The sequence below is a fragment of the Giraffa tippelskirchi genome, chromosome 3 (assembly GCF_054371585.1).
Source record: "Giraffa tippelskirchi isolate mGirTip1 chromosome 3, T2T-mGirTip1v1.2.pri, whole genome shotgun sequence".
NCBI classification, from domain to species: Eukaryota; Metazoa; Chordata; class Mammalia; order Artiodactyla; family Giraffidae; genus Giraffa; species Giraffa tippelskirchi.
The window spans coordinates 96333731-96355279 of record NC_137277.1 but is presented as its reverse complement, the minus strand read 5'-3'; the positions used below and the strand labels follow the sequence as shown (position 1 = coordinate 96355279).

The 21549-nt window shown below is 43.2% G+C and overlaps 1 protein-coding gene across 7 annotated transcripts in view; it reads right to left on the bottom strand.

Moving 5' to 3' along the window:
- Window positions 1-885, bottom strand: part of DPP4 (dipeptidyl peptidase 4) — an 81133-nt gene extending 80248 nt beyond the window's left edge. For 3 of the 7 annotated variants that reach the window (XM_081581602.1, XM_081581601.1, XM_081581600.1), the window contains exons 1-2: window positions 651-885; window positions 53-140 (exon numbers count right to left, since the gene is read on the bottom strand). In XM_081581602.1, coding sequence (XP_081437728.1) covers window positions 53-140; window positions 651-656 — 94 coding nt within the window. In that variant the 5' untranslated portion in view covers window positions 657-885. Of the gene's footprint in view, window positions 1-52; window positions 217-650 lie in introns of all 7 variants that reach the window. The other 4 variants (XM_081581607.1, XM_081581605.1, XM_081581608.1 and 1 more) reach the window with 2 other exon arrangements.
- Window positions 886-21549: the final 20664 nt, after the last annotated feature.

The following is a 21549-nucleotide window of genomic DNA, read 5'->3' as shown; positions in this document are numbered from 1 at the left end:
ACCTGATCCCGGTCTCCAACTGTCTTTTCTTTCTCAAATGTTTTAAACTTACTGCCTTTGGTCAGCAGAACCACGGGCACGGTGATGACGGTGACGAGCGCAGCGATCGCCAGCAATCCCAGGAGAACCTTCCATGGTGTCTGCAAGCCGGGCAGGTCAGGTCCAGTTAGAGCCAGCCATCTGGCCCCAGTCTGGGTAAGAGGGTCGGGGCCCCGGCTGCACAGGAGGCAGTGGAGTTTGCCGTCGCGCGCGCACTGGGAGAGGGCACAGGGGGCTGGGAGGGTTTGGAGCTCGCTAGTCGGAGGTTGCAAGAGCGCTTTCCGTAGAACTTCTGGCCTCCGGGCAATTTAATGTTTGCGTCTAAACCCATCTCAGAAGCCAAGTAAGGGTTCTGGAGTGTGTTTTGCCGGTGGCTCTCCAGGTCCTCCAAGGCTCGGTCCCTGGGTTCTTAGCCCTGCGGATCCGAGAGCGAGCCAGGAGCCTTGGGGCGTCCCTTCACCTGTCAGAGGGTGGCCCTGGAGCTTCCGCCTAATGAGAGCCCCTGGTTTCGATCTGCGAGCTTTGGGGGTGGGGAGCGGTAATCTGGGAAGAGGCATCTACAACTCATCCTTGGGGCTCTTTGCGGGGTGGGGGGCCCTTTAATCACTCACCTTCATGGTCTGCGTCTCTTCGAAACTGAAGTTTCGGAGCCGGAGCGCAGGCAGAAGTCTGGCGAGCCGCCCGGACGCGCGTGCAGCTCCGGAGCTCCGGGCGTGTAGTCACAAGGCGCTTCCAAGTTTCAGCCCCGAGTTAAACATTAGTGAGCGCCGGGTTGGCTGGGTATAAAGGGCTGCAGGCAGGCTGCGGGAGAAGGCACGCCGGCCCCGGAGAACTGGCGTCCGGGCCGGGGGGCGCCCGAGAGTCACCTCCCTATGGGTGCGCCGGGCACTGGGCGGCCGCCGGACGCGCAGGGTGCGAAGTCCCGGGAACGCGCCGGAGGGGTGTGACAGCCCGAGCTGCGGCGAGCCGGCGCCCGGCATCCGACGTGGAGCCGGGAGGCTGCAGGTCAGCGGGAGAGCACATGGCCCGCCCTCACTGAAAGGGACCTCTGCGCTCAATTCCCTCAACGTCGAGTGGGCAAGCGAGGGCACTTAGCCCAGAGAGGGTATGGGACTCTGCAGACTCAGAGAGCTCACTGCTGGCAGCTGGAACTAAAACCGAGATCTCTGTCCTTTGCCAGTGAATGGGATGCTGGGGATTTCTAGGGTATTTAAAGCTCCTGGAAGGCAGAGAAAGAAAAAGTGATTGTTCGCTTGTGGATGGCACTTAGAGGCTAAGTGTCTGGATTCATTCTCCGCCGGGGATTTCTGGTTTGTCTTTCAGGCTTACCTTCTCATCAAGATGCCAGAAATAATAACACTAACACGTGCAACTTACTTTTCCCCAGGAGGTGCTCTAGCATTTTTGTGTTTATTTCACAGGGAGGAAGCATAAGGTTAAGTCAGCTGGCCAAGTCAAGGCAGCTAGGAAGTCTTGGAGTCTGAATTCAGAGTCCATATTCTTAACCCCCCCTCCACACAGCCTTTTATCTTTGAGTCTTCCAAAGAGCATTTGGAAAAATAGTAAAAGGGCAGGTGTGGCTTCTTCTTCCATGTCCCCAGGATGCCCGGTAGATTCCTTCATTCATTCCTATTTTCCTTTACTCATTCATCCCCACATCCTCCCATTTACTTCACCCATCCCACAAATACTTGTGTGGATACAAAGCATCAGACTCTCATCTAGATTCCGGAGATAGAGAAGTGAGACAAGAGAGATGAGGTTTGTGCACTTGGCACTTTCATTCTGAAATACACAACAGAACCTTTGCATTAGGGTCCCTCTATTTACTTCCTCTTGTGGATAAGCACTCCTTCTCCCTAAAAGGACTCTTCAAATTGTTCACTGAGCTGCAAAACAAAGTCTGTCTTCCAAAGTTAGAGGTAAAAGTTTCAAAATGCAAAGTCCTGTGGGGCATTAACATATGATTATGAATAAATTTCAGTTTCCATCCTTTATCTCCAGTCTGGACGTTGCTTCTGAACTCAAGAATCATTTTCCCTTCTGACTGCTAGTTGCTTATGACACATCCACTTATTCACACCCACCTTCAGAAGCCCAAACTGAACTCTTTATCCTTTCCATCACTCTCACCTCACCTTCCTCTGATGATTTCTGTCTTCATTAAAAGTACCCCCACTCACCAATTACATTAAAAGTGTCCCCACTCATCAGTTACAAAAACGAAAGACTTGAGTCATCTGTTTTTCTTCTCCATTCTCCTGCTACGTTCACATGGCCATCATTTCCTCTCGGTTCTGCCTTTATAAGTATTTCTCAGATCCATCCCCTCCCCCCTCTTCCAGCTGCTGGCAAAGGTGAGTCAATAGTGTGGTTGCAGCCTGTGAACTGCATCTGGAAAGAGAGGCCATCCGACAAGGACTTCAGGGAATGGCCTCAGCTCTCACCGGCTCGTGCATTCAGCAATGGAGAAGGGAAGTCTGTACAACGGCCCACATGCTTAACCTCCATACCCCCGCCATGACACTATCCTTTCAGCAAGCCCCAGGGAAGCTGGCTGACATCCATGGGCAGATCATCTTGTTCTCTGGAAAGTATTCCACAAAACGCAAATATCTCCACACTCTGTCAACTTCAAGAGATTCTTTCCTAAATTTCTCCCACCTGACCTCTTTGTCACAAGTCTTTCCATCTTGCTCTTCCCAAGTCCCTAAGACACCAACTGGCCAACACATTAGCCACCACCTGTAAGTCAGTGTAAATCTTATATTAGGCCATCTCTCTTTTCATACACAATGGAAAACAGATGTACTACTCCAAGTTCTCTCTCTTAGGAAGATTTCTCTTTCTACTCTATTTCAGAGCATCCCTGAGAGAGGCTATAATGTAGCAGCCATCATTTGTGATTGGTGCCAGCTTACTTTGCATAAGGCTGACTCTTCCCTTCTCTGTTGCCTGTTTATGAGGAACTCCTATGCAGTTATAGGTGTGTGTTTAGGGGGAAAACGCCAAGCAGTAGGAGAAGCACCATGGAGTCCAAACTCATTGCTTATGTAATTTTCTTATGCCATTTGAATCACTTGTGCTCATCTACTGTGTCTTATAGATACCATTTTCACTTAATCATGGGACACGGCTAAACATACTCAGCTTTATCATTTGGTGGGCCAGGTAACAACCAGTTTGTTATTGAAGTTCAGGTTGTATAGTTATGGGTTGAATTGTGTCACCTCCGAAAAAGATATGCTGGAATCCCAATCCCCAGGAACTTTTCAGAAAGTTACCTTATTTGGAGACAAGGTCTTTGTAGAAGTCATCAGGTCAAAAAGAAGTCATTAGGGTGGGACCTAATATAGTATGAGTGGTGTCCTTATAAAAAGAGAAAATTTGAAAACAAAGACATATACACATAGAAGATGGTGTGAAGAGACTCACAAAGAAGGCTATGATCTACAAGTCAAGGAGACAGATCTAGAACAAATCCTTTCCCTCAGGTCTCAGAAGGAGCCAACCCTGCTGATCCCTTGATTTCGGTCTTTCAGCCTTCAGATGGATAGCATCACTGACTCAGTGGACAGGCATTTGAGCAAACTCCGGGAGACAGTGAAAGACGGGGAAGCCTGACCTGCTGCACTCCATGGGGTCACAAAGAGTCAGATACAACGGAGCAACTGAACAACAACAACCCCAGCCTCCAGAACTGTCAGGCAATGAAATGCTGTTAAGCCATCCTATCTGTGGTACTTTGTTACAATGGCCCCCGCCCACTAATATACCAGGTGTTCTACGATCATGTTTTCAGTGTCTACCAGGGCCCTATAGAAAGAGAGGAACTGATTTTCATATAGTGAATAGTCATTGACTGTTGTAGCCCGCATCTAAAATGAACCCCAAAGTTTGGGTGTTACCTTTGTGCATGCTTGCTAAGTTGCTTCAGTAGCGTCCAACTCTTTATGACACTATGGACTGCAGTCAGCCAAGCTTCTTGTCCATGGGATTCTCCAAGCAATATTACTGGAATGGGTTGCCATTTCCTTCTCCAGGGTAGCTTCCCCACCCAGGGATCGAACTGCAGTCTTGTGTCTCCTGCATTGGCAGGCAGGTTCTTTACCACTAGCACTGTCTGGAAAACCTTAATATACATCAAAAGATAACTGATATTTTGGCAAAGGCCATGACTTTGTTCTAAAAATCCTAGGCAGATTATCTGTGATTTTCCTATTGGGGCTTGCCAGAAGCTTTGCCTGCCACAGACACTTGTAATAACTATTATCTGTTGGGTCATTACGATCCAAGGATCAGGGCAGCTTGCATTACAGCCTAGACCTAGGGAGCCCTCTCTTGTTCTAGGTTCCATTCAAAACAGACAGCCATAGGTACTACTGAGCAAATAAGTTGGAGACACACAGCTGGTTGTGGTATATGGTGTCTCCAAAATCCAGAGAGTTCTGGCAAACACTGTTTCTCTTTTTGGTGGGCACACAGGGTGTAGTGACTTACCCATCATTTTAGGGAGGATATCGTAACATGTTCTAGACTGCTGAATCCCTTGAATCCTTGCAAAAATTTTCATGGGATTTATCCTCTATTCTATGGTCTTATTTATCTTGCTGAAATATGTAAGGAACTTGCTACTTACTGTTCCCAAGGTCCAGTTAGCTTGTCACCAATGTAATGGACCCATGTGATGTTCTATGGGATTTCAAGATGATCAAAATCCCAGGAGGCTGTATTATGATGGATAAGAGCGTTGGGGCTTCCCTGGTGACTCAGCAGTGAAGAATCCATTTGTCAATGCAGGAGATACAGGAGACAATGCAGTTCTATCCCTGGAGAAAGAAATGGCAACCCCCTCCAGTATTCTTGCCTGGGAGATCCCATGGACAGAGGAGCCAGGAAGGTTACAGTTCATGGGGTTGTAAGAGTTGGACATAACTTAGTGATTAAACAACAAGATAGCTGACATAGCCCTGAAAGTAAGATGGCAAAATTATACTGCTGACGCTTCCAGGTGATGGCAATTTGAGATAGCCCTGAAGGAAAAAAAAAAAAAAGTACTCTTCAAGTTAATAGCCATAGATACTAAGATTGTATTGTCTGGCCCAGTGAAGTTACCATGCTGGTACAATGGGCATGGTTCCATAATCCATCTTTTGTCTGGGCTGAACAGGAAGTTAACTAAGTATAGGGTAGGGAACCTGCACTCTTGCATCGTTTGGGTTTTTAAATAGTGACACCAATCTCTGTCCTTGTCCAGGGACGCAGTATTCCTTTTAGCTTACTATATGGATGTAGAAGGACAGTTCCAGGGGCTTTCACTTAGCCTTTCTTACTGTCAGCTCTCTCTGTGAATGAGGGGAGAAATGAGTCAAGGAATGCAAGCCGACTCTTAAAGCTGAGAAAGCTAAGGAAATGAATTCTCCCCTAGAGCCTCCAGAAGGAATGCAGCTCTGATGACACCTTGACTGTAACCCAGTAGGACCTATTTCAGACTTCTGAGCTCCAGAAGTATAAGACAATACATTTGTGTTGTTTTAAGCCACTGGGTTATAGTAATTTGTTACAGCAGCAATAGAGAAATTAATGTACCCTGGACACAACTGATGTTTTAACTCCATAGCAATGGATGTTTTAACTCCTAGAGTCAGGATTTAATAACTCCTGGGAGGTCTGGACATATCCCTTCTCACCGAGCATTCTCAAACGTAGCTGTAAGTCCCATGTCTTTCTGAAGGAGATGGAGAAGAAGATTTAAGGGTGTACTGTAGGAGCATTGCAGGCTCTGGCCTCTGTTTCAAACAGGGCATTTTGGGTCTATGAACTGATTTGAATCTGGAAATGATGAAAAGCCATGAATTTCTACTATGGCAACTTAAGCGACATTTTTGATTCAGATCTAGAATTTTTCTAAGTGCTGAAATCAAACCATAACTTAGAATGCTACCCATGAACTTCGTTCTTAAATACCCCATGATAAATGAAACACCACCATTGCAGGTTACAGGTTTTGATTACCATGTTATCCCTGGAGATATTTATAGTAATAGCTTCTTTAAAGAAACTGAGTCTTTGAAGTAGGGTCCCTGTGAATTATTGCCCTGGAAGGATGCAGCACAAAGCAGATAAAAAACAGATGGAATAAATACTCGGGTCTCGTTCTTCTAGTCTTTCCTGCTTGTATGTCCCACTGGCTGAACCCAACTAAAGGCAGAGGACAAAGGAATCTGGATAATAGAGGATGTTATCTGCAGGAGTCATTTCCCTAGGGCAATGGGCAGGGAAGATAAGGGTGAAGGATGGATGCTGCTGCTGCTGCTGCTAAGTCGCTTCAGTCGTGTCCGACTCTGTGCGACCCCATAGATGGCAGCCCACCAGGCTCCGCCGTCCCTGGGATTCTCCAGGCAAGAATACTGGAGTGGGTTGCCATTTCCTTCTCCAGTGCATGAAAGGGAAAAGTGAAAGTGAAGTCATTCAGTCGTGTCTGACTCTGAGCGACCCCATGGACTGTAGCCTACCAGGCTCCTCTGTCCATGGGATTTTCCAGGCAAGAGTACTGGAGTGGGGTGCCATTGCCTTCTCCGGAAGGATGGATAAGAGGGTCTAAATGAAAAATAACCACATAAACAGCCCAACACTACATATTATTTGTTAAATTGTCTCCTAATAAAGATTGGATGGATGAAACTGGAGCCCATTATACAGAGTGAAGTAAGCCAGAAAGAAAAACAACAATACAGTATACTAATGCATATACATGGAATTTGAAAGATGGTAACGATAACCCTATATGCGAGACAGAATAAGAGACACAGATGCATAGAACAATTTTATGGACTCTGAGGGAGAAGGTGAGGGTGGGACGTTCTGGGAGAATAGCACTGAAACATGTATATTATCATATGTGAAACAGAACACCATTCCATGTTCGATGCATGAGACAAGGGCTCAGGGCCGGGGCAATGGGATGACCCAGAGGGATGGGATGGGGAGGGAGGTGGGTGGGGGTCCAGGAAGGGGAAGACATGTAAACCCATGGCTGATTCATGTCAATGTATGGCAAAAACTATTACAATATTGTAAAGTAATTAGCCCCCAACTAAAATAAATAAATTTATTAAAAAATAAAAAAATAAAAAGATTGGAGATGTTCCATTTATTCTTTTATCTTTCTCTTCCATCCTTCTCTCTCTAGTGCCTAGTGAAATGCTTGGAACAGAGTAGTCAATCAGTGTTGGTGGAATAAATGAAAAACTAAATGAGTAAAAAATAACATTGGGTCTTTGTGTTCTTGGTGGCTGCAACGGGAAGTGAGGAAAAAATGGAATCTCATGTGTGGCAAGAAAGGAGAGAGGGAAAATGTCAGGGCTGACAGTGGTGAGGGAGCTGAACAGATCTTACTCCTGTCCCTCCGCTCTGCAAGAGAAGTAAAGGAAGTACAAAGTATTTATTCTTTTGCCCAGTGCCTTCCTTGACCTCCACCTAGCTAGAGAACTCCGTCCACCTGTGTGGGAATGACTTTTCTAGCATGTCCTTTGGAATCCAGGTCAAAAGTCACTTCTTCCAGGTTACCTTCAACAATAACCCCATCTGTTTCTGTACAATTTTTTGCTTTCCCTACCAACCAGAGTTTGGCAGATTATTCTGCTTGTGTTGTTGTTGTTCAGTTGCTAAGTCATGTCCAACTCTTCGCGACCCCACGGACTGTAGCCCACCAGGCTCCTCTGTCCATGGCATTCTCCAGGCAAGAATACTAGAGTGGGTAGCCATTCTCTTCTCCAGGGGATCTTCCTGACCCAGGGATTGAACCTGGGCCTCCTACACTAGCAGGCATATTCTTTAACACTGAGCCACCAAGCAAGTGTGTTATTTACAACCAAATTAATTTCCACCTAGAGGTACGGAGATGATAGTTAGCTAAGTGGATAATTCTATGGATTTAGACATATGGAAAGAAGAAATTTCAAGCCAAAGGAATAACTGTACACAAAGGCTGAGTGAGAAACCTGGAGATCTTTAGGGAATACCTATTAGTTTAGTTTCACCAGGATATAGGGTATAAAGGTTGATCCTGGACGTATTCTTTGGTCTTAAATTCAGTATTCAGTATGTACTAGGGAGCCATTTAGAGTTTTTTCCAGGTGAAGGAACACAATCAGACTTAACTTTAGATATAAAATACAGGCAACAGCATAGGCTGGATAGCTGAGAAACGGAAGAACTAGAGATGAGATGAGAATCGTAAACTTGGATGTTGCAAAATTAATTGGGCAGGTGCTTCTCTGTGTGGAGCCTGTCATAAAAGAATTTAAATCATGTTGATTTGTATTTGTTTACATACAAGTCTCTAAAAACTGTTTCCCATGTGTAGTGTGAGATGTTTTCGTTGCCCCAATGATCAGTAATACCAAATAAGTAGTTCATCTTACACTCAATACATAATAAAGGTCTCTTGCTTCCTATTAGAACAGACATTAGCCAGAGAGGAGGCTTTTGTGCACTTCTTTGATTGTTCTTTGGACAGACTGTGGGTTTTGAAAAATTTGAACAATTTGCTTATATTAGCTACTGACTTAAGAAATAATTATACGATTTTATGAGAAAATGTGTTTAAGATCCTTGGAGCTAGATTCTCACAAAATGGCCGTGGTTATGATAATTCCTTTATGGCTTGGGCTTCCCAGGTGGTGCTAGTGGTAAAGAGCCTGCTTGCCAATGCAAGAGACTTTAGAAACAACCCACTGCAGCATTGGTGCCTGGAGAATCCCATGGACAAAGGAGCCTGGTAGGATAAGGTCTGTAGGGTCGCAAAGAGTCGGACATGACTGAAGAGACTGAGCATGCACACATGCAATATATAAATGTGAGGTGATGTGGTGGTGGTAATACATGTATTATGAGGCTGGGGTAGTGGAGGAGTGGAGAGGCTGTCTAGTGGTTGCTCTCATTTTAGGAAAGAGCAAGAGCCAATAGAACAAGGTTAGGGACTCTAACTAAACTGAGATATCTCATTTGCCATGGGAGGGAACACATACTCTCTTCTGAGTGGTAGAGCACATAATCAGAAAGTTATATGCAGAAAGTCCTTCAGATTCATTGTACGCTGTTAAGAACAATAAGATAGGAAAAAAAGACTTCGTGCACACAAGGGTCTTTGCTATATGCAAAGACCTTGGCATTGGACTAGAGTGAAAAGTAAGCCTGTCATTTATTAAAATTGTAGTCAAATATACATAATATAAAATTAACCATCTTAACCATTTTTAAGTGTACAGTCATTTCTTTTTTATCCATAATAGCCCAGTGTTTGTAGTGTAATTTTAGTGGATCAAACATACAGTTTAAAATTATATGACTCTCCTTTAAATGGTGGAATAAAACCACTACTCTCATTGTATATTTTTTGAACTAACATCTGTTTTCTGGCAATGGAATAGAGTGACTATGTGGGAATTGGATCTTTTTATTGATATTACAGGGGAGTCTGCAATGGCTGTTTGGACCTTTATTCTGGCGATATACCTAGTGCTTTGAGAGAAGGGACAGTAGTAGTATTTAGAATAGAAACTAAACCAACTGGAGAGAAATTTGAAGAGCCAGAAATTACCAGACAAAGGTACTCCAAGAGGGAAGGTCCAGTGCTACTCCCTGGCTGAAAACTTTGTTTTAGGTAGACGTATTTATCTAGGCTCTATAGCATGTTTCTCAAACTTTTTATTTCCTTATTCTCTACCCTCTCCCTACCCTCACTTTTATTTCAGACATTTTTTTCCTGAGCCTCACATTCAACTTGAATTCTGCATGTCTGTTTATGTATTACATGTTCTATATAAATGCATATTAGTATATGTTCTACATAAATCTGTGCTTCATACGTCAGAAGAGAACATTTTTTTTGTCCCCAAGAACCACTCCCAAGGGGGTGATATCGCCCTCACTGAGAATGTACGCTCTGTAGTGACACTGATTTCAGAGTGGACGTGGCAATTACTCAGGATCACCAGAATATAACTACTCTTTTAGAGTGCTGGTTCTAGCATAGGATAGAAATACTGAGTTCACTCTGATAAAGCTAACGTATGAAATCTTAATGCTGAGAGACTGAACATGCAAACAGACAAGGGCCAGACAACTGAATTCTCACTCACAGCCTCTACAACAATCTGTCCAAAGTAGTCAGGACTTCACTGATTGTCAGCTTCCCTATTTTTGCCCTTTTTTCCAACCAAGAACCAACCAGAAAAAGATAAATATGCTCGTTAATTCAATCTTGTCAGAAGCTCCACTTCTCGTCAGCCTGCCTGCTGTTTCCCACAGCAATCATCTCCAATTCCAGCATTCTGGAAGCCCCCACTGCTTTTCACTGTAAAGCACTGCTACTCCCTTGCTGACCTTTGAGTCCAAATGTCATTACGGGCTGATTCTTGCTATATTAAGCTCTGAAAAAATAGCTGTGGCTTGTTCTCATTTGGGTGATCTTTGTTTACTTCCATAATACAGAATGAAGATTGCCACCATGAAAGACCTTACATATTTAAAGAGACACCACAGATTTAATAATTAACTTCTCCATTTCAATGTTTCAGTAGCATGCATGGCTCATCTGTTGATCTCTGTTTTCTTCAACCATCCCAAAGGGTGTTATAACATTATTTATCTTGTCCTTTATCAGTCACACTGTGTAGATAATTTAAGTGATGTTTTGGCTATTTAACTACAGCAGTCATGATATTCAAAGATATTTGGAAATTCAGGCAAGTGCCAGAAGAGTTTGGTAAGTCATTCAGTGGGAGTGTTATACATACAAAGACATTGTTACTTAGTTTCTTGAATATTCACATGTTAACTTCAATTTTGATATGGTCAAGAAAAAGGCTCACTGCTCAAATGACTACTTCTTGAGGATTTTACTACAAATGCTTTCTCTTTAGAGTTAAGACTTTCTGTCATACCCACCAGTGGGCTGATAAACTAAAAAAAAATTCATCAGTAACTAAAAGATGAATTGTGAATTCATGTGAATTGTGAGTAACAATGCAAAGACTATCCAAAGACTTTTATATAGAAACTAGGCGATGGCCATCAATATTGAGAAGAAAGCCTAATTGGTGGCTGCTCAAAGGGTAGCCAGGAGTCCGGCTTCTACTAATGGAAGACCAAAATATCTCAATATGTCAAGTCTATTATGTAAAATACAAAATATATTTTAGACTTTTATTTTATTACTTACTTATTTACTTACCTTTTCTTATTGTTGTTGACTTCTAACTTAATTTTGTTATGATCAGAAAATAATTTTTAAGTTCTTAAGACCTACTTTATGGCTAAGCATGTGGTCTACCTTTGAGAATATATAATGGGAACTTCAAAAATAAATGGGTATTACTAGTTGGTGTTCTAAAACTGTCAACTAAATCAAGGATTTTCCAATCTTATTCAGACTTTTAAGACTTATTTTTTATACTTTTATTAGTTGGGTGCTAAACTATTCCACTAGATTCTTAAAAAATATTTTTAGGTGACTGATTATTTATTTACTTTTAGCTTTAATTCAATCAAGGTTTGTACTTCTTGATATGCTACTTTACCTGGCAGTGTACTGGAAATATCACAGTGAACAAGTCAGGTCCAATAGGGGGATCACACTATTTACAGACAAGTTTATCATTGTGAATCCATCCAAGCTTGTCAGCAAAACCCAAGACCAAATGTCAGAAATGATTAAGCTTTCATTACTGGCCCCTAATACTGGATGAATCAAACTGGAATCAAGATTTCTGGGAGAAATATCAACAACTTCAAGTATACAAATCTGGATACTACTCTAATGGCAGAAGGTGAAGAGGAACTAAAGAGCCCCTTGATAAGAGTGAAAAAAGAAAGTGCAAAAGATGGCTTAAAACTCAATATCCAAAAAACTAAGATCATAGCATCCAGTCCCATCACTTCATGACAAATAGATGGGGAAAAAATGGAAACAGTGGCAGATTGGTGACTGCAGCCACAAAATTAAGACACTTGATTCTTGGAAGAAAAACTATGACAAACCTAGATAGTATATTAAAAAGCAGACACATCACTTTAACGACAAAGGTCTGAATAGTCAAAGTTATGGTTTTTCCAGTATTCATGTACCAATGTGAGAATTGGACCATAAAGAAGGCTGAGCACCAAAGAATAGTTGCTTTTACAATTGTGGTGCTGGAGAAGACTCTTGAGAGTCCCTTAGACAGCAAGGAGATCAAATCAGTCCATCCTAAAGGAAATCAACCCTGAATATTCATTAGAAGGACTGATGCTGAAGCTGAAGCTCCAATACTTTGGCCACCTGAGTCGAAGAGGTGACTCATTGGAAAACACCCTGATGCTGGGAAGGATTGAAGACCAGAGGAGAAGGGGATGACAGATGATGAGATGGTTGGGTGGCATCATTAACTCAATGGACACAAGTTTGCCCATACTCCAGGAGATAGTGAAGGACAGAGAAGCCTGGGTGCTGCAGTTCATGGGGTCACAAAGAGTTGGACATGACTTAGTGACTGAAAGACAATAGTAGGCACCTAGAAAGCATTTTGGGTGGTGGGGAGGTTGGGGTGTGGGGAGATTAGCCTCCCAGGGACCACAGGAGTGTGTTGGGCTGTGGATCTGATGTTTAGAGTTTGATCGTCAGTCCTCTTGGCTTGTTCCTGTAGGTGCTCTTCCTTCTGTTTCCCTCCCAGGTCTTGCTGTCTCTTCTCTTCCATTTTCTCTTCTGTGCTATGGTATCCGCTTCAGGAATATCTGTTTTGAACCAATCCCCAGAGGCAGAGGCCCTGCTCCCCTTTCTCTTCTCTCAAATTCCATCTATTCTGTAAGCAGCTTTTACTGGAGGTTGGCAGGATTGACATAGGCATTTTGTCAGGACTTCTAAGGCCAGAAGCCTTCAAAAAGTTTTGGCAAATACACCTGCACATACCTCCATCACTCCCCTTACTATGAATGAAGCAAAAATTCATATTCTAAGGCAAGTTAAGTAAAATTTAAGCATACTATTTTTTCTCTGCCCTCTGGCCATGTCTCTCCCTTCTACTATGCATTGTATATCTGCACATGCATCAGCCATGGTTCTCCACTGGCAGAAAGTAACTTCTCAGCCATAAACAGCAACATTTTTCTAACGTCAGTGAGATGACGCCCTAGGAGGTAAGCTTCTTAATCCTGTAAGGGGCTACAATGACCCATGAATCACTACTCACTTTGTACTTGCAGATCTGGATTGTGCAAATTATCAACATGATTTAATGTACAGTCCTCTATCTCAAAAAGTTATACAACTGTGCTTTGACCTCTAATGGGGAGAATAGTTCTCTGAGCTTTCTAAGAGGCTGTTCCTGGGTTATAATCTTCAATTTGGCTCAAGTAAAATTCTCTTATTACTTTCTTAGATCAACAGGTTAATTTTTTTCATTGACACCGTACTGCATTGACATTATCTCTTGGCTTTCTATTTGTCTTATCCTGTTTTGACTGTGGCAGGTATGTGTCATTAATATTTATATTTTGAGAAACTACAGAAGTGTTGTACTTGGGTGGACTCAGCAAAGTACCAAAGCTATGAACACAGAAATACGAGCTTCATCCAGCCAATCAATGGACCACCTGGGAGGTAGCTTGGAGAAGAGACAAGAGCAAGGCATTTGAAGTCAGACAAGTCTGGGCCTGTCATTTAATTTCTACATGCCCAAGGGTCTTTTTTAAAAACAGGTACTTCACAGAGTCGTGGAGATTTAATGAGATAATAACTGAGTAATCTTGGCTCTTCCCTGAACCTTGCAAATTTATCTACATGCTGATGTATCTCTGTAGTTGGGGTCTCTAGGCTGGATTCTGAATCACTTGGATGTCCTGGCATGGATGACTCAGAGGCCTATCAAGTGCAATTTATCCAAGAGTAAGTTAATTATTAATTATTGTTGGCACTTTGGCACTACCCTGCTCATCCCCAACCCCATCTACAAAGTTCTGGCCCTTCCCTCATGCCCCACTTTGGTGAGAGTTAGTGCTGCCACATTGCCCAAGCCAGAAACCCAGGGGTCCTCCTCAGTGTCTATTCACTTAGCACCCCACACATCAACCTTATTAGCATCTCTTTTATTTGTCCAAATCCCTTTAAGCTCACTCCATCTTTTTTAGGCCTTTCTCTCTTCCAGTTCAGACCATCCTTCCAACCTCCTCTGATCTGTTCAGTCGCTCAGTCGTGTACGACTCTTTGCGACCCCATGGACTGCAGAACGCCAGGCTTCCCTGTCCATCACCAACTCCCGGAGCTTGCTCAAATTCATGTTCTTCAAGTCAGTGATGCCATCCAATCATCTCATCCACTGTTGTCCCCTTCTCCTCCTGCCTTCAATCTTTCCCAGCTGGCCTCTGTCTTGTAATTTCACTCCAGTGCAGCCTCTATTACTTTCTTGTTTAAAGTTAGTGGCTTCTGCTTCAGGATCAAGTCCAAATTCCTTAACGTGATCAGGTCTTTTCTTCATCTTCCTTCTAAGCTCACCTCCTTAACCTGATACCTATACCAAGCGACTGACATTTCTAAGCATTGCTGTCCTCTCCTTTACTTCCAGATCTTCAAACATGATGCTCCCTCTGCCTGGTATTTCATTTCCCTTGTTTTTCATCTGGCTAAATTCCAGTCACCCTTCCAGATTCCAGTGCCATTCCCTCTAAGAAGTCTTGTCCACTGCTTGTCTAAGTGAGGTGCTTTGCCTCTGTGCTCCCAGAGAACTTTGTGCTTACATCTTTTTAACACAGTAATTGTCACTCAGTAATGTAATTATCTAGTATAATAATTGTGTGTGTGCGTTCGTGCTCGGTCGTGTCTGACTCCTTACAGCCCTATGGACTGTAGCCAGGAAGGCTTGTCTGTCCATGGGATTTTCCAGGGAAGAATACTGGAGTGGGGAGCCATTTCCTCCTCCAGGGGATCTTCCTGACCCAGGGATCAAACCTGTGATTCCTACATTGCAGGAGCAATATTTACCGGTGAGTCATCCGGGATTTATGGACCCTGTTTTACATGTTGGATGTTCTTTTAAGTTCATTGCTTGTATTAACTCATTTAGTCTCATAAAAATCCTATGCAAAGGTACTGTTATCATCCTCACTTTGCAGATGGAGGACATGGAGGCATAGAGAAGTATTAACAAATATTCCTCTCAGTATCACACAGCCAGCATTTGAACCCAAGAGGTCTGACTACAGAGTCGATATGATTATCCAATTTGCAGTTTTAAAAATATTTTTAAAGATTTTTTTATGCAGATCATTTTTAAAATTTTTATTGAATTTGTTACAATATTCCTTCTATTTTATATTTTTGTGCTTTTTTTTTCTTTGCCACAAGACATGTGGGATGTTAGTTTTCTGACCAGGGGTTGAACCTGAACCGCCCTGCACTGGATATCGAAGTCTTAACCACTGGATGGCCAGGGAAGTCCCAACCATGCATTATTGTATCCAATAATCTCCAAGGATTTTGTCTATGTTGTTCACTGATGTACTCCCAGGGCTTAGAATAAAGTCTGGCATGTAATCAGTTCAGTTCAATCGCTCAGTCATATTCGACTCTGCGACCCCATAGACTGCAGCACGCCAGGCTTCCTTGTCCATCACCAACTCCTGGAGCTTACTCAAACTCATGTCCATTGAGTTAGTGATACCATCCAACCGTCTCATCCTCTGTCATCCCCTTCTTCTCCTGCCCTCAGTCTTTCCCAGCATCAGGGTCTTTTCAAATGAGTCAACTCTTCGCATGAGGTGGCCAAAGTATTGGAGTTTCAGCTTCAACATCAGTCCTTCCAATGAACACCCAGGGCTGATCTCCTTCAGGATGGACTGGTTGGCTCTCCTTGCAGTCCAAGGGACTCTCAAGAGTCTTCTCCAACACCACAGTTCAAAAGCATCAATTCTTCCGCACTCGGCTTTCCTTATAGTCCAACTCTCACATCCATACATACTACTGGAAAAACCATAGCTTTGACTAGATGGACCATTGTTGACAAACTAATGTCTCTAATTTTTAATATGCTGTCTAGGTTGGTCATAGCTTTTCTTCCAAGGAGCAAGTGTCTTTTAATTTCATGGCAGCAGTCACAATCAGCAGTGATTTTGGAGCCCTCAAAAATAAAGTCTGTCACTGTTTCCATTGTTTCCCCATCTATTTGCCATGAAATGATGTCACTGGATGCCATGATCTTAGTTTTCTGAATGTTGAGTTTTAAGCCAACTTTTTCCCTCTCCTCTTTCACTTTCATCAAGAGGCTCTTTAGTTCTTCTTCACTTTCTGCCATAAGGGTGGTATCATCTGCATATCTGAGGTTATTGATATTTCTCTCAGCATTTTGGATTCCAGCTTGTGCTTTATCCAGCCCAGCCTTTCACATGATGTATTCTGCATATAAGTTAAATAAACAGGGTGACATTTTACAGACTTGAGGTACTCCTTTTCCGATTTGGAACGAGTCTGCTATTCCATGTCCAGTTCTAACTGTTGCTTCTTGACCTGGATACAGATTTCTCAGGAGGCAGGTCAGGTGGTCTGGTATTGCCATCTCTTGAAGAATTTTCCAGTTTGTTGTGACCCACACAGTCAAAGGCTTTGGCATAGTCAATAAAGCAGAAGTAGATATTTTTTCTGGAGCTATCTTTTTTTTTGATGATCCAACAGATGTTGGCAATTTGATCTCTGGTCATTTGCCTTTTCTATATCCAGCTTGAGCATCTGGAAGTTCACAGTTCACAAACTGTTGAAGCCTGGCTTGGAGAATTTTGAGCATTACTTTGCTAGCGTATGAGATGAGTACAATTGTGCAGTAGTTTGAACATTCTTTGGCATTGCCTTTCTTTGGGATTGGAACGAAAACTGACCTTTTCCAGTCCTGTGGCCACTGCTGAGTTTTCCAAATATGCTGGCATATTGAGTGAAGCACTTTCACAGCATCATCTTTCAGGATTTGAAATAGCTCAACTGGAATTTTATCACCTCTACTAGCTTTGTTTTTTGTGATGCTTCCTAAGGCCCACTTGACTTCACATTCCAGGACATCTGGCTCAAGGTGAGTGATCACACCATCGTGGTTATCTGGGTTATGAAGATCTTTTTTGTACAGTTCTTCTGTGTATTCTTCTTAATATCTTCTTCTTCTGTTAGGTCCATACCATTTCTGTCCTTTATTTTGCCCATCTTCGCATGAAATATTCCCTTGATATCTCTAGTTTTCTTGAAGAGATCTCTAGTCTTTCCCATTCTATTGTTTTCCTCTATGTCTTTGCATTGATCACTGAGGAAGGCTTTCTTAACTCTCCTTGCTATTCTTTGGATCTCTGCATTCCAATGGGTATATCTTTCCTTTTCTCCTTTCCCTTTCACTTCTCTTCTCAGCTATTTGTAAGGCCTCCTCAGACAACCATTTTGCCTTTTTGCATTTCTTTTTCTTGGGGATGGTCTTGATCACTGCCTCCTGTATAATGTCATGAACCTCTGTTCATAGTTCTTCAGGTGCTCTAGCAGATCTAATCCCTTGAATCTATTTGTCACTTCCACTGTATAATCATAAGGTATGATTTATATCATATACATGAATGGTCTAGTGGTTTTCCCTACTTTCTTCAATTTCAGTCTGAATTTGGCAATAAAGAGTTCATGGTCTGAGCCACAGTCAGCTTCCAGTCTTGTTTTTGCTGACTGTATAGAGCTTCTTCATCTTTGGCTGCAAAGAATATAATCAATCTGATTTCGATATTGACCATTTGGTGATGTCCATGTGTAGAGTCTTCTCTTGTGTTGTTGGAATAGGGTGTTTGCTATGACCAGTGCATTCTCTTGGCAAAATTCTGTTAGCCTTTGCCCTGGTTCATTTTGTACTCCAAGGCCAAACTTGCCTGTTACTCCAGGTGTTTCTTGATTTCCTACTTTTGCATTCCAGTCCCCTATAATGAAAAGGACGTCTTTTTGGGGTATTAGTTCTAGAAAGTCTTATAGGTCTTAGAACCATTCAACTTCAGCTTCTTCATCATTACTGGTTGGGGCATAGACTTGGATTACTGTGATATTGAATGGTTTGCCTTGGAAACGAACAGAGATCATTTTGTCATTTCTGAGATTGCATCCAAGGACTGCATTTCAGACTCTTTTGTTGACTATGAAGGCTACTCCATTTCTTCTAAAGGATTCTTGCCCACAGTAGTCGATATAATGGTCATCTGAGTTAAATTCACCCATTCCAGTCAATTTTAGTTTGCTGATTCCTAAAATGTCAATGCTCACTCTTGCCATCTCTTGTTTGACCACTTTCAATTTGCCTTGATTCATGGACCTAACATTCCAGATTTCTATGCAATATTGTTCTTTACAGCATCAGACGTTACTTCCATCACCAGTCACATCCACAACTGGGTGTTGTTTTTGCTTTGGTTCCGTCTCTTCATTCTTTCTGAAGTTATTTTTCCACTGATCTCCAGTAGCATATTGGGCACCTACTGACCTGGGGAGTTCATCTTTCAGTGTCCTATCCTTTTGCCTTTTCATACTGTTCATGGGGTTCTCAAGGCAAGAATACTGAAGTGTTTTGCCATTACCTTCTTTAGTGGAGCACATTTTGTCAGAACTCTCCTCCATGACCCATCTGTCTGAGTGGCCCTATATGGAATGGCTCATAGTTTCACTGAGTTAGACAAGGCTGTGGTTCATGTGATCAGATTGGTTAGTTTTCTGTGATTGTGGTTTTCCTTTTGTCTGCCCTCTAGTGGATAAGGATAAGAGGCTTATGGAGGCTTCCTGATGGCAGAAACTGACCGAGGGGGAAACTGGGTCTTTTTGTGATGGGCGGGGCCATGCTCGTAAATCTTTAATCCAATTTTCTGTTGATGGGCAGGGCTGTGTTCCCTCCCTATTGTCGGACCTGAGGCAAAACTATGGTGGAGGTAATGAAGATAATGGCGACCTCCTTCAAAAGGTCCCTGGCACACTGCCTCACTCAGTGCCCCTGACCCTGCAGCAGGCCACCGCCAATCGACGCCTCTGCCAGAGACTCCTGGACACTCATGGGCAACTCTGGGTCAGTCTCTCGTGGGGTCACTGCTCCTTTCCCCTGGGTCCTGGTGCGCACAAGGTTCTGTTTGTGCCAAGAATCTGTTTCCCCAGTCCTGTGTAAGTTCTGGTGGCTTTATGATGGGGTTAATGGAAACTTCCTCCAAGAAGGCTTATGTCATACGCAGGTCTGCTGCACCCAGAGCCCTGCCCCTCCACTGCTGATCCGTAGCTCCACAGGAGACACTCAAACACTCAAAGCCAGGGCTGGCCTAATCTTTATGACGTCTCCTTGTGCACACAATGTTTTGTTTGAGCCCTCCGAGCGTCTCTGGTGGGTATGGGGTTTGATTCTAAACTCGATTTTTCCCCTCTTACCATCTTCCTGGGGCTTCTCCTTTGCCCTTGGACATGGGGCATCTTTTTTGGGTGGGATCCAACATTCTCCTGTTGATGATTTTTCAGCAGTGAGTTGTAATTTTGGAGTTCTCACAGGAGCAGATGATCGAATGTCCTCCTACTCCACCATTTTTCAGTAAGGATTGGCATGTAATAGCTGTTCACATAGTGTTTACAGACTCATTGAATGAGTAAATGCTAAACATTTGTGTCTCTTCCTACTGAAGGGCCAGGGAAAAGGTTTTATTCCATGTAGTCCCAATAGGTAGCCTGGTACGTGGCATGTAAAATCGATAAACTTGTCTCTCTGTATAGCTTCACTCTCTCTGAGTTCCAAGATTCCACTTCTCCTCTGTGCTCTTCTTGAGACCTTGCATCCACCCTGCCATGCCGTAGCCCACTTTGCTGCATGTGAATTTTCAGCTTGTAGAAAAAAATCTGGCCAGCTGCTGCTTGACAGCTGGAAAAACAGAGCCACGCTGGAGGCAAACAGTTTTGTATCTCAGGGCAGCAGGGAGGAGAGCCTCCTGTCTCATGTGGGCATGTGGATGGAGAGTTGAGTCACTGAGTTCTTTGAATTCCTTGGAAAAAGATAACTCAAAGGAACATTACACAACACAGAGAAATAGGAGAGAATGAGCAGAGAGGAAAAAGGACCTAAATGTTGAAAAATATGATCTCCAAGGCTAAAAAATAGTTGCAATCAAATTTGGAGAGAAGTAAGCTAGGGACTTCCCTGGTGGCTCAGATGTTAAAGCATCTGCCTACAATGCGGGAGACCCGGGTTCAATCCCTGGGTTGGGAAGATCTCCTGGAGAAGGAAATGGCAACTCACTCCAGTATTCTTGCCTGGAAAATTCCATGGACGGAGAAGCCCGGTAGGCTACAGTCCATGGGGTCGCAAAGAGTCGGACACAACTGAGCGACTTCACTTTCACTAAGCTAGGGACAGTGTTCCAGTGCCCTGAGCAGCTGTGCATACCCAAACTCCAATTTGAAGGCTGTTGAGCAGATGTTCCTAAGTGTCACAGAGAAGAGTGTGCAATAGGTCTAGACTGACATTTGCGAGGCTGAGATATGGGGAAAGGGACAACTAGGGGAATGACAGATGGAGCTTCTGCAATACATTATAAAAGAATATCCTGGGATATCCTGAGTGCTCTTGGATCCCACTCAGCTGGAAGGTAGGTGACAAGTAATGATAGTGTTTCCTGGGTTGTTGTTGTTTAGTCGCTAAGTCTTGTCCAGCTCTTTGCAACTCCATGAACTGTAGCCTGCCAGGCTCCTCTGTCCATGGGATTTCCCAGCCAAGAATACTGGAGTGTGTTGCCATTTCCTTCTCTAGGGGATTTTCGCAACTCAGGGATCAAACTCATGTCTCCTGCATGGCAGGTAGATTCTTTACCACTGAGCCACGAGGGAAACCCTTATTTCCTGGGTAGCAAGTGTATTTTACATTTTTTTCTCTAAATGCCAATTGATTTCAAAAAATGTGTTGCAGAATTTTTCTAGAAACTTTTAAAACTGGATGGGATGAGGGTGGTGAACCAGTCAGACTTTCATAGTAATGCCAGCAAAAAAATCCAAGACAATTTTTATGTCTTAGTCTCTGGCTCATTTGGTAGTTATTACATGAAAGACATGTTGATATAGTGAGATAAAGGTCAAGGACTTACTCAGGCTATACCTCTCTGTCTTTTTTGAGCAGCACTTTGGTGCCTTAGATGGTAAAAAAAAAAAAAAAAAAAAATCAATCCCTGGGTCAGGAAGATCCCCTGGAGAAGGGAAAAGCTACCTACACCAGTATTCTTGCCTGGAGAATTCCATGGACAGAGGAGCCTGGCAGGCTACAGTCCATGGGGTGGCAAAGAGTCAGACATGACTGAGTGACTAACACACCTGCAAGCTGTATTGTAAGCCTGATGTAGGAAAATACAGAAGATACGAAAGGGCAAGTGGTAGGCTCCAATGAGAGTAGTTTATCATTAGTGCTTTTTGCTAGCATTATTTTCTTAATTTTCCATCTAAGATTTTGGAGGTATTGC